Source organism: Ursus americanus, chromosome 1, assembly GCF_024610735.1.
Source record: "Ursus americanus isolate L20-20 chromosome 1, mUrsAme1.1.p, whole genome shotgun sequence".
Taxonomy (NCBI): domain Eukaryota; kingdom Metazoa; phylum Chordata; class Mammalia; order Carnivora; family Ursidae; genus Ursus; species Ursus americanus.
In genome coordinates, this window is record NC_142127.1 from 15,349,722 (window position 1) to 15,365,881 (window position 16,160).

The following is a 16,160-nucleotide window of genomic DNA, read 5'->3' on the forward strand; positions in this document are numbered from 1 at the left end:
ATTAAATAAAGATCCTGTAGTGTTCTTCTAAGAAATACGGCATGGCTCTATGACAAAACAGTTTTCAAGCTCTGACCTCTGGGAACTTCAACTAGCTTCATATTTCAGGCTGACGTTGCTCACAGGCTACTGTCTAGTTGCCCAAGCGGAGCTGGTTACCCATGTATTTTCCAGCCTCCAGATCAGCTGTTAGCAGAGGGAGGTGAGGGAGTAAATAAAAAGAGAGCCACTAATTTAAATGCACTTCGCCTCCTGAGTCCCTTGGGGGAGAAGCCCTGGTAATTAACTCTAATGAGATTAAAGTAACTTGGAACTCTTCATTTTGCCAGCACTGTAAATCTGTGATAACCAGTGTGTGCGCTTTAAATCAAGTCAGTCCCTTTTCCTGTAATGTAATCCCCGTCCCCCAATCCCCCAACTCCTAGCGCTGGCCAAGGCTGGAGAGCGGTGGCGGCTCCTGGGGTCTTACCCGCACTTTGCTCCATCACTTCTTTCTGACACATGTCTTGAACGTTGACCGTGCAATTCACGATGAACTCGGGGGAGGAGCAGTCGTTGTTCAGCTGGAATTCTTCACACTGGTAACACTGGATTTGCAGCGCAAAGCCTGTGGGGACAGACGCAGTCGGGTTCAGATCCAGCCCCCACAGCGACCACACCGGAAACCTCGACCCTCCTCTGCCCCGGCCAGATCCCCATCCCTGGGGCGCTTGGGCTCGGGTACCCCTGGGTCTCCACGTAAGGCGGCTGTGGCAGAAGCCGGCAGGGGGCGGCGCGGACACCGAGGGTCCCCCAGGATTCAGCTGAATTCTGCCTGCGACCCCTGGACCAATGCTCCAGAAACAAAGAGCCCTTCCTACACCACAGCTGGCCTTAACCCCATGGAAGTTGAAAGGACGGTTACACAAGCCGAGAGTGAAGCAGCTGCAGAGACACGCTTCAGCTCCAATCCACAGCAAAGGATTTACCTAATTGTTAATTGGTTACAAATTACTTAATTCCTATTTTGGCACCATTCGCGATTGCGTCCGCAGACGCCTTTTTAGTTTTAATTTTTGTCGTCAGCGTTCCTGTGCTGCGGCTCTGAGGCTCCCCAAGCGACCACCCAGGAACCCAGGAGGCAGTGCCGGATGCCAAGTGCTGCTGCACTGCGAGTCCCCGGCCTGTCTTCGGGACAGTCCCCGCAGCAGCAGGGGGACCACAGCGTGTACAAGGGGCGTGTGTGTCTGTGTGCGCGCGCGCACCCCGAGCCGCGACACAACCACCATTCCTTCCTGGCTTTCTGGGCAACCGTTTGGCTAGGGTCCCCGGTCGGAGTCCCAGCTCTGCAGCGCTCGTTCGAAAGCCGTTCTCTTAACTGGGAGACGTTTTTGCACATCTCATCGCCCCAGCCTGACTGCTTTGCTCGGATCTAGGAGCTCCTGTCTAGACCTAACTCCCCCTGCTCCCGGACAGACAAGCCCCGGAACCCCGCGCTTCCTCCCATCTCCACGTCGGTTGCGCTCTGAGCGCAGCAGCCCAGCTCCGGAGCGCCCGGGCCACAGGCTGCCCAGCGCGCCGCTCACCTGTCGGCGGCGCCACTCCCACGGGTTGCCGGAGACGCCCAGTAACTTGCGGGGTCAGGGGTTTCATCGCCCCCTCTCCCTCCGCGAAGCCCCAGCACCGCTCAGACCCTCCCTCCTCCCCAGCTCTGCTTCCTCTCCTGACCACGCAGCCCGAGCATCTGCAGCTCGAGTCCCGCAAATCCGCCGCTCCCGCCTCTCGTCCTGCAGCGCGGGACTTGGAGACTTTCCCATCTACAGCCTCTGGGCACCAGCACCAGTCGCCGCCGCCAAACTCCCGTTGGGCAGCCCCTGCACAGCGCGGGCCGGGAGGTGGGTGCCCGTGGGGGCGAAGAGGCGGGCGGGTAGATGGGGTGTGAGCGCCTGGCGGGGCTGCTGGCCTTTTCGTTTTCTTACCTTGAAGCAAGAACAATCCGCAAAAAGTTGCTGCGATGCCGAGGACCCACATCCTCCCGGAGCCGCGGAGCCGGGAGAGGGCAGGCGCATCAGAGGCGGCGACCGCGGCGGAGGCTGCCCGGGCCGCAGCGGCTGTGGCTGCCGAGGCTGCTGGGGCCCGCGCTCCTGCCGCCGAGGCCACCGCCGCCGCCAAGAGGAGCCGCAGGTGCCGCCGGCGGCGCCAGCATCGCCCGTGCCCGGGCTCCCGGCTGCGGGTCGCCGCTCCTACCGCTGGCGCTCCCAGGCAGAGCGCGACGTCTCCGGAGTTAGCAGCTGAGACTGGAGGAACTACTGGAGAGCCGAAGCACCCAAAAAAGTCTCGTCTCTTCTCCCCACCTCCCACTCCAGGCACCACGTGACGGCTGCCGAGTTGGGGTGGGGGTGGCGGGCGAGGCAGGCTGGGACCTTCTTTTCACGTCCCCACCCCCTTCCTATCGACCTCCTCTCCCGCCTCCGCACGTCCCCAGGACAGGGACGTCAGGGGGAGAGGGAGAGTGTAGTTTTCCAAGGTTGGGAGGCTGGGGATTGGGAAAGCGTGAGGAGGGCGCAGCAGGTGCCGCGGGGACCGGCCGGGCGCTGACTGCGGGACCTGAGAGGTGGGGCCGAAAGACTGCGTGCTCAGCTGGGCCCTGCACGCCCCGGGGCTGCCCACTCAGCTGAGGTTGCCGCTAGGCCGGCCGCGGGAGCCCCGCGCCGGGGGCGGCTGGCTGGAGGGGGACGTGCTCCCGTGCGCCTGGCAAAGTTGCACACCTGCAGGCTCCCTGGGGTGGCCGGTGCAGCTGCGCCCTTTTTACCCCCCTCCGAGAGGCCCCTCGTTCCCGACCAGGCTTGGCTTCAGCTGCGCAGGGTGGGCGGGGTGTGGTGAGGACCCCGCCCCGGCCGGCGCGTTCGCCCCGGGCAACCCTCCTTCCGCTGCCAGCGCGCACAGCTGGAGGGTGCAGTGACACCGCGACGGCAGCCTAGCCGAGGACAGGGCGGTCCCCGGGGACAACTGTCGCGAGTTCCTACCAGAAAGCAAATCGGGGTGAAGAAGGCAATTGCTCTCCTCTATCCCCTTTTTCCAAAAGGCGGGCATCTTCATCCCGCTCGCCTCAAAGTCACGGGTGATGAGTACATACTCCCGTGCCCTCTCCTGTACCGCGCCTGCACAGCCCAGGAGTCAGCCTCAGGCTGCCCGGGTCCCCTCTTTTAAGCCCCCGCTCCATTGCCCCCCAGTCAAGCGACCCACCTTGAGTACTCCCGGACGCCACGGTGCTAAGTTCGCCTTCCTTGGAGCCCAGCCTTGCAGCGGGTGGTGCCGAGCCTCGGCGCCCCCCTCAATCCCGCACGTCGCCACCCCGATCCCCTCAGTCCCTGGGGAGAATCCTTCTGTGGAAATAGCTTCATAAGCTTTGCCCCTCTTCACCCTCTTACGCTTGGGCCACCCCCCTGGAGGAATCTCTTTCGGGCCAGGACGCTGATTATATCCCCATCCTGCCCGGCGGAGCAGGTCTGGAAATGGGCTTAAATGACTTTCTTGTAATTTCTCTGCAGAGATCGTTCCATAGCTGCCTCAGGCTCCTTCTCTCCCTTTGCCCCCCTCTTCCTCTCATTTCTAGTTGGTTAACCCCTCGGGGAGACTGAATGCTTTGACCATTACCCGCTTGTCTGCAGACTCTGATCTTACCATTGTCTGAATTACTATCTCTGGAGCAAAGGGGCCAGTTTATTTATTCCTTCCCGGAACTGATTGTTGTAGCACGTGTGAGATTCAAATAACTAGGCCAAAGGGTTCTTGAACAAGTTCTTTTAAGATTTCAGAGGGTGCACGTGTGATATGACTTTTATTCAGAAATGAAACAGAAGAATTTTTAAAAGTCTGAAAGACAATGATACTTTACATAATTTTCATTTAAGATAACAAAATTCAATATAACGAATTGCACAAATTAACCAAATAACACTGATTATACAATGCTCTTTTAACAAACAAGTGTGTACGGAAGTAACCATATAGATCCTAAAAATATTTCTATTAGGCCTAGTTTACAAGCTCCTGTACAAAGCAATTATAAATAGTTCACATCTAGAAAAAATACAAATAACCTTTAAAATAGAATTTATCCTCACATATAAACAGACTTTGTAGAAAAAAAAAGATCTTAAAAAGTAAGAATTTTTTTTTGTAGCACCAACCATTTTATTTTTTTAAAAAAGTGAATGTTACAGATAGGAATTTGCTTTCATTTCTAGATTGCCCAGATTTTAATCGAAAGAGCAGGAAGATAAAAATCAACAAATACTGTTGAGAGTCATAGAGAAGCAGTAAGCGGGAGAGGATGTAAAGAAATGTTTGGAGGGAAAACCTGCTATTGAGTTAGGTCACTTCTGATCCACTTCCCTTCCCATCACTGTTACCCTTTGAGTACCTGTTACATTTTTCAGTGGAAGCAGAATTACACTTACTACCCAAACCTGAATCTCTCTGGCAACAATTTTGAAATTGCACTGGAATTAACGTTCCTATCACATTGAGATTATGAGTCGGAGATGACCACGAGCCCTCTGATTGTTGGCGGGCCCTGTTTTAGCTTTACGGAGTATACCCGCAATCAACTTGAGTCCTAGGACAGTGAAGTCAACAAACACCTTAGCTGGAATTTTTCAAAAAATATATTATCAACTTCTAACACTTAGTACGTCATTTCAAGAGCATGGCACGGATTCAATTTATTGCTATCTTTTTTTTTTTTTTTGCTACAAATATAATTTCTTTTCCAAAAATTTACAACTTCTGTACAAGTATTCAAAAAAAGTGCAAAATTAAGACTTCTGTATTGTGGGTGTGTTTACATTTGAGCCTCGTGACACACCACAAATGGAGCCTCTCTTTATTGCCGTGTCAGAGAAGGAAGCTCCCATGGGTTGCTTGCTGTGAATCTGACAATGCAGTCTCTAGTGTTGCCGGTTTATTGTTGCTGTCTCTATTCCCCTCCGCACACCCCCCTGTTGCTTAAGTGCTCCATTTCAGCTCACTAAGGGAAAAAAAAAAGAGTCCTTTATACATCATTTGAACCCTGACTTGCACAGGAAGAGAAGCTATCATATAAAGAATCACTCAGTGATTCCAAATTGTCTACCCCAGGCCTATCTGAGCTACTCAAAGATGCCTCTTCATTTTTTTCTTTTTCTTCCTTTTGTCCTTCAACCTTGTTCAGAGAGTTCTTCTCTCGTTCTAACAAAATCATAGTTTTGCTGTTATATTTATTGAATGACTCCAGGGAAATTTTAGATAATCTATTCTCAGGATCTTCTTTTGTTTCTTCAACTTGTTTCAATTTCTGCAATAAAAAGACGAAAATATTAGAGACATATTTCTTTGGAAAATCAAGTTATTCTATCCAATATTCAATTATCGTCTGCATAACGTGCAGTTTAAAGGGATAGAGAGAAACTACAAGTCTTTAACAACCTTCTAGTATAATTAAAGGTAATAATAAAGCCAATTTCAGGGATAAATCAAGATTGTAATCATTTTAGTGAGATAAATAGGTCCCGATTTGCAAACCGATAAAGTGCCACTTAATTTCATTTTAAATGGATCTACTTGAAATTTGTTCAAGTAAAGTGCCTTATATATCTTCATCAAAGTTTCAAACTCGCCTCTTTTCTTACTAAGTATTATTAGTTGTCTTGTTTCTAAATATGGAGAGGGATTGAATTTCAGCCAGAAATTGGGGTTGTATGGGGGGGGGGAAGCATACAATCCCTTGAATTGCCATGAAACTTCAATACCTGTTAGACTTGTCAGAAGCATTGTCATCTTTCTGTTTTGTCCCTTTACAAACTTAAGATATTTGCAAGCGATCTCCAGGTCTGTGGGTGTAGATTCCAGAAAGCCCAAGGGCTTAAAAAAAACACAGTAACACTTCTGCCCATTAGCAACCTCTCCCCTCCAGGAGGTTCCAGCAAGACCAATTACTGGATATCTCTAGGACCTTCTAGAACACTGCAGTCATATTCAATTATTCAATTATTGTAGGTAAACTGTAAACCAATGCATTTCCCATCTTCTTTTCCTCTTTTGGACAAAAATTCTGTCCAAACACCAGGAGGAAGTAGGGACAGGGGCTTAGAGGTAATAATAGCTACCTTTTATTAAGCATCCACCATGTAAAACTCACTGAATACATTTTCTCTAGAAGCATTTTCACAGGGGACTTGCAAGTTACACATCCTCATTTTAAAGACGAAAAACAAGGCTCAGAGTGACAGAGTTATTTGCCCAAGGTCACTCAGCAAGTTATGGAGAACAGGATTTGAATCCCCGGCTGGCTGCCTTCCATGCTCTTGTTCCTACTAAACCGTGCTCTTATGTAATAAAAGACAAGATGTCTTTTTTTTTCTCATTTTGCCACCCAAATATTCCACTTAAATAACTTTCCAAACCGTCTCTATTGCTACTGCCCCAGACTCTGGCAAATGCAATTCTGTTCCTCAACCCACCCCCACATTGTTATGCTGGATGCACAAAGATACGATGAGGAAACTGTGTTTTGATCCAGGGAACAACACACGTAGCCCAAGCCTCTGATTCTCATATGCTAAATATTTAATAGAGAAAAGAAAGAGATATGGCAGTGGATGGCTTTGGTGTCCCAAGAGTAGACCGAGACACAGTTTCTCTTTCCGTTATGGAAACGGCATAATTCTACAGGAATACTTGAAAATCATCCTTGAAGTGGTGCTTCTTTTATGATACTATGAACGTAGAGGAGCGTTACTCACAGAGCTCATTTTCACTCTCAGATGGCTGCCTTGACACCAGACACAAGCTGGTTTCAAGGTGCTTCCAGAAAAGTGGCTCCATAATTAGGAATAATACCATGCAAAAGCCCCTTTCATACCATGCCAAGTTTTAGATTTTTCTTTTTTTTAAAGATTTATTTATTTGACAGAAAAAGAGCGAGCACAAGCAGCAGTGGCGGGGAGAGGGAAAGTCAGCAGATTCCACACTGAGTGTGGAGCCCGACTCGGGGCTTGATTTCACAACCCTGAGATCACAACCTGAGCCGAAACCAAGAGTCTGACACTCAACCGAGTGCACCACCCAGACGCTGCTCCTGGGCATTTTAAATCAAGAATGATATATCGTACACTACTAAAAATACACGGAGAGCGGAGAAAGCTTTGATATACCAAATGTTGTAAATAAATGATGTTTATTGCAATTTTCTCCTCGCCTGAATATCTCCTCCCTTTTCCTTTATTCAAGAACCATGAGCATTTTCCTTGCCTATTTCTGGTCATGAATGGATCTCAAATTCATTTAATAAACACTAGAGAAGCTAGCATGATGCAGGTGGAAGGTGCTGGTGTCGAGGATAGACAGCGGAATAAAATCGCCAGGTGTGGCCAGGGGAGACATTGAGCCCCGGAGGCAGACATACCTGAGCTTTGCCCTTTAATTGGCCGTGTGAGTGCCCTTGAGCGCCCTTCCGCAGGTGTAAAACTGGTAAGACACATCTTTATTTCAGGGTTGTTGCGAGTAGTCGACAAAGAACACCTTGCCCCCAACACAGAGTAATAGGTGCTCAATAATGGTACAATAAATAAATAAGAGCGAAGCAGGATTCTTGTTCTGGAAAGTGTTTTTGAAACTGTCCCCAGGCCAGCAGCATCAGCATTACGGGGTGGGGGGAGCTTGTTAGGAATGCAAATTCTTGAGCCCCACCCGGACTTACTACAACAGAAATGCTGAGGCCCAGCGAATGTTTTTAACAAGCTTCCCAGGTGATTCTGATACACGCGAAAAGTTGACAATCACCTCGTCGAGAAGAACTGGTGGTCCGGGAGGGAAGACAGACAGATGATAAGTGTAATTCAGTGTGCCGAGGTAGAGAGGACGAAGGAGTTTTACCATTAAGAGACCCACTGTGTCAGACAGAAAGAGTGTGCCATGTTTTCCCAGTGTTTCGTGCTTGTTGGTTTGTTTCTTCAGTTGATTATAACAAAGCCCTACAGAGGTGATGAAAAGGAAGGAATGGCCCAGTAAGAAAAGTCACAATGCCTTCTCAGTCTTGCTTTTATTTTCACAGTTTTTAATGAGAGGTGGGCACAGAGATACTTCTTGACTCTAAGAAAAACATCAGTGCAGGAGGGACCAATACAGCCACCTGGCGTTCCGCCTCCATGTTGGGGAGCGATAGGGAGTGGTGAGGACTGGGATCAGCTCAAGAGCGTGTGTGGGTTCTAGAGACAGGAGCAGCTCATTGCCGCCACGCAGAAACGTGGGCCCAGAGCTTTTGATTTTGAAGAGGAGGCCATCGATCTAGGACAATGTTTCCTTACGTTCCGTATCCTCAGATGTTTAATTAATTTGTTTATATTAAGAAAAAACCAAAAACAACAGCCCCAGAACCCCCCTATATATGTCAAATCACAGTCTTTGCATTTTTTGAACGTCTGAGGTAGAGATCACGTTTTATCCATGAATGTCCTGCCTGACCTCCTCATCCTCTTCCCCCACCAGCTTTCTCCCTAAAGTCCTCGCCCCTTGCTCAGTCATCAGCAGATTCTCTGTGGAGACTTGGTAGGTTCAACCCTCTCTAGCATCAGGGGGGTCCCAACTGTTGGCTTCACCGGGGGTCCTGACAGCTAAGAATAAAAGCAGTAAAGCCCTGCCTCCCATTAGAAGCACAGCAAGCTGGCTCTCCACATTGTCTTGTCAGATCTCGGGCGTTTCAAAAATTTTGAAGTCCTATACCGTTTACATGTAAGATACAAGGAGGGCTTGAGGTCGCGCAGTAGCGTGTTATGATGTATCTGTCGAGTGGTAACAAAACAGGGCGCATTAGTTTGCAGCCAGTGTATGTGAGGGTGCTTTGCAAACTAATCATGGTAATAACAGTTAGCATTTAATTGAGAGCCTGTTCCGTGCAGACACTCTGCTAAGCGCGACGCGCAGATTATCTGTTTTCAGCCTCACGTCAGTTCTGTGCGGGTGGGTGTCGTTAGTAGCTCCATTTGGAGCCAATCGGGGTGCGAGGAGGTGAAGTCACCTGTTTTAAGGGCATGGCGTGGTACGTGCTGGAGTCTGGGGTTGGCCCCGGGGGAGTCCGCCCACCTGCAGGGGCCACCCTCTTCCCCTCTATCCTGGAGCAGAGCTTTACGAATACCAGCCTGTTAAAGCTTTCAGAGGAGCACCTGAAGTAAGGATCACAGAACAACAGTAGTCAAAACGCCCAGTAAAGATTAGCGTTTGACAAGGACTGTGTTGGTTCCCTAGGATGTCCTCATGTCCCTTCTGTACTGGGCCTCCTCCGAATGACGATAAAACTAACAGACTGCCTTTGTCGCCTGTAGGTGGCAACATAGGTGCAGTTCACTTTTCGGTGGGGCTTTCGAGTGCACGTGGGAACAAGGGAGGGCTGAACAGGGCAGGCGACGAGACGTTGTCCTGTTTCAAGTACGTAAGGTTGCCATAGTCTTAAAAATATTCTCCTGCCTTTCGTGTAACCACGGCATCCTGAGTGATCATTCAAGCAAGGAGATAGTGACGTAGTTTGCAGAAATCCCCTGGAATGAATGATACCTCAATTAATTTAATTCCTTGTCCTCAAACATTAATCGATCAATCAAACCAATCTACCATGTGACTGGCCTTGTGCGAATAACCGTGTGGTCTTGATTCTCAGAGGGAGCTCCATAGAGTGGGCTCCCGGAATGATTCTGACAGGGGAACAGGATGGACATACACAGTAAGTGAGGGGGAGGGCATTCCGTGGAGTTCCTGTTGCATCTGTATACTGTTCTGTGGCCCCTCCAGGTCCCGTAGCTGCTCAGATTGTCTGTATCTCTTGCCCTTTCGGATTCTGTAATGGACAGAATCACTGTAAAGACAGAAACACACATCAAGCTGTACCTGTCATAAGGGGTTCTAAGAACCCCAATCAGACTCATTAAGTATCACTCAGCACCTGAGTTATCAATCACACATAGCTTTTATTTCCAGAGAGCTTTCCCACCCGAGATTTCACTTCAGTCTTATATCAGTCTGGAAGGTGAAGGAGGCTGGAGTGGGCTGTCCTCTCCATGGGGTATTTATGGACTCTGTCGTTCGCACAAATTCAAATTCAGGGGAAATTAGACCTGGAAACTCAGTTTCCTGATTTTCAACACAGAAATGCATACCGTTTTCTTTCCCCCTGCAGTCAACAATGATCATGGAGTAGAGATTCTGTCTAGGCCAATATCATGAACACTAGGAAGGATAAAATTGAAGCTGATATGGGCCCTTGCCATAAGGAAAAGGTGGGGAGAATGATGTAAGGTGATAGAGAAAAACTGAAGTGATAAACCAAAAAAAAAAAAAATATGCTTGATGATATCAGCTTCAAAGAGATACATGTTATACATGGATAGCCAAACACTCTTGCCCACAGGGGAGAAACAAGTACAAAATTCATGGAATTGTGTAATGGATCAGTGTTTCATGATGAAAGCTATTCTTTCATTCTTTCAAACAAGTTTCCATCTGTGGATTATATCTTGAAAATACTGGTGAGTATGTCTACTGTAAGACGTCAGAATCAAATCTTGTGAAGTTCAAGTGCAGAATCGTTCCCCGGCTGGGCATTAAGACTTACAAAGAGGATGGCATTTTGAGCACAAATTAACGTAAACAGTACCTTCATCAACACAGTCTTGTTTCTCTATTGCTATAGAGATTCACTGCCAATCAGTTCAAGAAGACACGTGGTAGGAAACTATATTTAAAAGTGCTCTTACTACGTGTCATGTGCCGGGTTGACTGCATTGAAGGAATTATCTCAGTCTATCCTTATCATCCCCACTCTGTGTATAAATGGGAAATACAGAGGGGAGCGGTGTCAGGACTAGGCACACACCTGGTGAGTAAGTTAGGGAGTCAGGATTTAAGCAGAAGTAGTCTGACTACAGAATTTGGGATTTAGGGGCGCCTGGGTGGCACAGCGGTTAAGCGTCTGCCTTCAGCTCAGGGCATGATCCCGGTGTTCTGGGATCGAGCCCCACATCAGGCTCCTCCGCTATGAGCCTGCTTCTTCCTCTCCCACTCCCCCTGCTTGTGTTCCCTCTTTCGCTGGCTGTCTCTGTCTCTGTCGAATAAATAAATAAAATCTTAAAAAAAAAAAAAAGAATTTGGGATTTAATCACTCTGCACTAGACCCGGTATTTGGAAACCCGTGTTTAGTTCCCTGGAATTGTGTTAATTGGCTGTCTGACCCCTCTATACCTCAGTTTCTTTACATTAAAGTTTTTAGTATCTTCCTGCTCTCGAAAGCTCCGTGACTCTGAAATATTCTTAATTGGGTGTCTTCTCTGCATCTATTATTGGCACAATAAATAGCTCTCTTCCCCTTCCTCGTTCTGAACAAACTGAAGAATAAGATAAAAGGAAGAGGCTGGTGGAAGAATAAAATATTGGCTTTATTAATGAGAAAGCTTACATTGGAGGATGAGGTTTCTAACTACAGAGAAGTGAGCTTCCTAGTACCCATCCTAGAAATAGGCCCGGTAACTGGCAGCCGTGGGCTGGGGGCACAGGACAGAATATGTGCTTCTCACAGCCAGCCTGACTCCAGAGACAGGGTGGAAAGAGCTGGAGGTGGGTTTAACATTCCTTGTTCTCCTTCTAGACTCGCTAATTAAATAAGCCACCCCTCCTTCTTCCGAGGAGAAGTGAATGGGGGGGGGTGCCAGAGACGCTAGGAGTGTTACCCTAGGGAGTTCCCCCCAACCCGAAAAGAAGCACCTGAAATTGGGAAGAAGTGTCCCCACCATGCCCCCTACCGCCACCCAACCTTTTCCATTATGTATGATGATGCGGATTTTAACTAGTCAAACGCACTAAGGCCAAAAAGAGGCAGGAAGTAACCCTTGGGGGGCAAATCAAGTTTATGAATGCTCTGCCACTTAGTTGTCATGAAAAATCATTTTTAAAAAGATGCAGAAGACCTCATAGATGGCAGTGAGTGGGGTTGGGCAGAGGCAAAGAAATAGGAGAGGGGTGATTTAGTAGATGTGAAAGACAGAGGAGGTGCCAGGTGGATGCAGATAAATCTAAAAGAGGAGCCAGTCTGGCTAGTCCTGGATGTTGGGTCCAAGTTGAGGGTGCGACTCCCCTCATCCCTTCCCTGAGGAGCCAATCTCGGGCACTGGAAGGATGGGTTCGGGGCAGAGTTTTGTGTTAGGCCCTTATTGTGGGAATGGGGAAGAGGTATTTTAATCCTGGGTTTCTTAGCTGAAGGTCTGTGCACTTTGCAAAGTCTACGTTAAATGATATTTGCTGGGGGAAGGCCAATCTCAAGGGAAAAGATGCAGCTGAGGTCATTTCTCTTTCCTCAGAGGCACTAATCTCTTCTTTAATGCCACCTCTTACTGTATTCCTGGAGGAGCTACTTTCTGAGTGAGACATAAAAGTAGATAGAATGACCTTTGGTGAACACTAGAGACCCTCCAGACTTTTCTCGAGAGTTGTGGTGTTAACCCTGTTAACCTGGTCAAATTCCAACCCGGATAATTACTTTCTCTCGGTGCTCAGTTCCTTTTATTACCTCAACTGGACACATTACTCTTCAGCTGCCCTTCTGAAAAATTAATGTGACGGATCAGTAATAGAGAACCACTCTCTCCATCCAACCACTGGTCGGGAGATGCGATTCAGCACTTGAGGGCACTCGCTGTTTCCTTACTGGGGTCCTGAAGGTTCTTCAGTATCTCCAGGGCAAACTGGTTTTATTGGGTGAAAGAGTAATTTTCAGTTGAGATGTGTTTTTATGACTATATTATTAACTATATTGCTGTCTTTTACCAGGATCAATGACTTTTAGTGACCTCCGCTGGAACCCCTGAACCCAGAGGGAAAAAAGTGAGCTTACTTTTGGTGGGAAAAAAAAAAGGCAAGCAGCGAGGTCAGTAAAGAAGGAAACAGGGTGGCAAGAAAATAATACACCCTGTAGAGAGGAAAAGAACTCAGCTCAGAGATAAACAACGGTCCAAGGACATTTAGAAACTAGATTCAAAAGGCAGTAGGAAAGAGAAGTCATTTTATCACAGGGATTGGAAATACTCCCGTATATGGCAAGTGGAGGAAGATGTGGGACCAGGTGTGTCAGTGGGAAGAGAAAAAAAGGATCACAAAGAAAATCACCAATGTAGCTCGTGGCAGATGGAGGCATTTGGGAAGAGGAAAGGCATGTAATTCTAAGTTTGGGTAAAACTGTTACAAGAACATGCAAAGGGCAAACGCTAACATGAGTGCCATCGCTTGAAATGTCCATTTGAAAACATATTTTTTGAGTTTTGTTTTCCAGGTTGTGGATGGATCTACAAATCTAATTTAAAATGTAGGTTGGTCACCTGAAGTAATGCCTCAGATGCGGTCGATATCGTTCAATTTCTCCAAAAGTAAAACCTGCACTGTTTGAAAGCCACCTAGCATCGGGAAAGCAAGCCCGCTCATTGATACTGGCTCGTGTAATTGGCTTAACTAAATGGAACACGCTTATCTGTGTTCTTAGATTCCTTCTTTCTTCTTCCAGCACAATAACATTAACTAAAATTTTTATTCAAGAATGAGAATTGAGCAGGTGCTGGGCTGGAAACTTCTAAATCTGCTCATTTGAGTGTCAGGGTTAATCATTCCAGCTGACGAGAGTGGAGGCATCAAGCCTTTCTGCCTTTAATGTATAGGCACTATTATGAATAAAAATAAATATATATGCTACTCACTTGACTTAAAAAGATTGATCAGACTTTTTTCTTTGACTAAGTCTTCCATCATTTCATGTCTTACATCTGATACCCATCTGTCCAGCAAGCTGGGCCACGTCTGGCTTAGATGTCAGTGTGTGTCCAGCATGAAGAGCCCATGAACTTTGTCAGAGGAAAATACAGCATGAAGGGACCATCTGTGTCTTCTGGTGCCATACAGCTGGTTTTTTTTTTTTCCCCACTTTGGAGTGATAGATTTGGGGCTCCTTTTACAAGAACAAAAATACACTTATTTGGAGGATGAGATGACTGGAAAAAGGTGATACTATTTTTCCCCCCCATGGAAGTTCTCCTTCCAAAGAAAGCTCTTCAATACCATCATAATGCTGGTCATCATAAAAGTGTGTCTGGAAGCGCTACGTTTTTATAATGATGTATGCTTTGAGTGCCAAAGCCAGGGAGAAACATTTCATGTTATTCATTAACCTATAAAGAGGCAACCTGAAATTACTTCTAAGAGAACTCGGTAGACCATTTATGGGTCCCACTACACTACGGCATCCAATCTATTAGGCACTTTACAACAACCACAGAGTCCAATGGGACTGCAAGGTAAGGCTCATCCAGGAACACACGGAGATTTGTGGGTGTTAGAATGTTCACTCTCATCGTGTTTAAACTATTCATCTCCTAATGCAATCCATGTGTCCGTTTTAGGGGTAGGCAGCCTTCACTCTGGAATTAGTTATTCCCCAAGGACATGTGACATAGTGAGTCCTGGAGCCGGGGCAAAAAGAACCAGCACTGATTTATTGATCCTTGTTCTAGAGAGAAGAATCCTCGGTGGGAATTGTTCTAAAGATTTAGGAACACTGAGTTTTCCATTCTGTGTGGTATTCTAGTTTATTGTGACAATTGTAAAGATGATCTTATTCCTCATTATCCAGTAAGCACGGGGGGTTCTAGGATGGAAGGATGTGCTAGTTGGGAGAATGCCAGTGGGAATCTGCTTTCATTCAGGATTCTATCCCTTGCTCTGCCACAGTGTGACCGTGCCACTCATTACTTCAACTCCGTACCCAGATCTTAATGAATATTTAAGTAGAGAGTACGCTGCTCTCGCCACATCATTTATTTATTTACCTATTTATTCAGCAGGTATTTATTGAGCATCTACTAGGTTCTAGATGGTAATCTAGACACCAGGGATAGAGCAGTATATGAGACAAAAGCTACTGCTCACATGGAATGTACATTTAAAAAATTCTTTAATATGATATCAATATAGAACAGAGCTTCAGGTATTTTAGGGGATGAATCCCTGAGAAATGAGTTGGAATCATCTATCCAGCCTGCTCTTTGGTTCTAATAATGGCACTCAGAACACAAATATCTTATCAATCTCAAAGTTGTGGATATGCCCCTTTGCCCCAATTCTGTTTTTGAATTAATGCCCTCGACTTGCTTGGCTTCTTTAGGTCCTCTTCCATGCTTCATCTGTAACAGCATTTGGGCAAATGTTTTTCATAGGTTAACTAATTACTATTTCCATTCACCTTTCTTAACCTCTCTGCCTAGTTATCTCCTAAATTCAACATGCTTAAATGAGAATTTCTTCTCTTTCCTCTAATTCCATGTTGTTGCCAATAATAACCAAGTGTTAGAACTGGATCCATTTTTTTTAGTAATTCAGAGCTGCTTGCTCTGTTTCTATAATAACTCACCCACAGGATCTTTGTCTCTATGAATTCCTGGCCTAAATAGCCAAACTGTCCATGTGACTCTGAACTTATATCTATTTTATGATATAGGCTGTTTTCATACCAATGTCCCACTTCTCAATTAGATTACACACTTCTGGAAGCCATGGATGAAATTTTATCCTGCTTTCTTTCTCAGATTCTTGACACTATGTCTTACGTCTCTTGGAGCTGATAGTCCCTGCATATCAATAAAGGTGGTCCCTATTAGGTCTGCTTTTACTGCATCATTTCCTCTGGAGCTCAGAGACTTGACCGAATTTTCTGTCATGTCTGCTTTCCCATAATGAAGGGATTTATTTTAATGAGATGATTTCAGACTTTCACCTGACTTGTGATAGCACAGTCCCCAGACTGGCAGCAGTGGCACGGCCTCTCGGATCCCAGGTGAGCATCAAGAACCAGGGCGACCCTGGCATTAACAGATGCCTGACTATGGTCTACTTTGGCAAAAGCAATTTCCTATCGATGTCAAGAGCAGAGACAGGTGCCCTCACATACTAGGGCCATCCCGGTGGGCAGGCAGCTCTGCTCTGAGTCACCGCCTTTCTTCCGCACCCACCGGTGGGCGTGGCCAGCAATTGAGGGAGGCGGCAGCTGCCATCACTTCCTGGAAATCTAGACGCAATAGCCAAGACAATAAGGCTTCTCTGGGGAGAAATGTTATTCA

The 16,160-nt window shown here is 46.9% G+C and overlaps 2 protein-coding genes across 5 annotated transcripts in view; both read right to left on the reverse strand.

The window, feature by feature from the left end:
* Nucleotides 1–2,871, reverse strand: part of LYPD1 (LY6/PLAUR domain containing 1) — a 45,877-nt gene extending 43,006 nt beyond the window's left edge. Inside the window, exons 1-2 of the mRNA XM_045783261.2 lie at nucleotides 1,959–2,871; nucleotides 470–607 (exon numbers count right to left, since the gene is read on the reverse strand). Of these exons, the coding sequence (XP_045639217.2) occupies nucleotides 470–607; nucleotides 1,959–2,010 (190 nt within the window). The 5' untranslated portion in view covers nucleotides 2,011–2,871. The remainder of the gene's footprint in view (nucleotides 1–469; nucleotides 608–1,958) is intronic.
* Nucleotides 2,872–3,411: 540 nt separating this feature from the next.
* NCKAP5 (NCK associated protein 5) overlaps nucleotides 3,412–16,160 on the reverse strand; it is a 941,115-nt gene continuing 928,366 nt past the window's right edge. For 2 of the 4 annotated variants that reach the window (XM_087856956.1, XM_087856989.1), the window contains one exon: nucleotides 3,412–5,317. In XM_087856956.1, coding sequence (XP_087713082.1) covers nucleotides 5,036–5,317 — 282 coding nt within the window. In that variant the 3' untranslated portion in view covers nucleotides 3,412–5,035. The remainder of the gene's footprint in view (nucleotides 5,318–16,160) is intronic. The other 2 variants (XM_087856931.1, XM_087857057.1) reach the window with 2 other exon arrangements.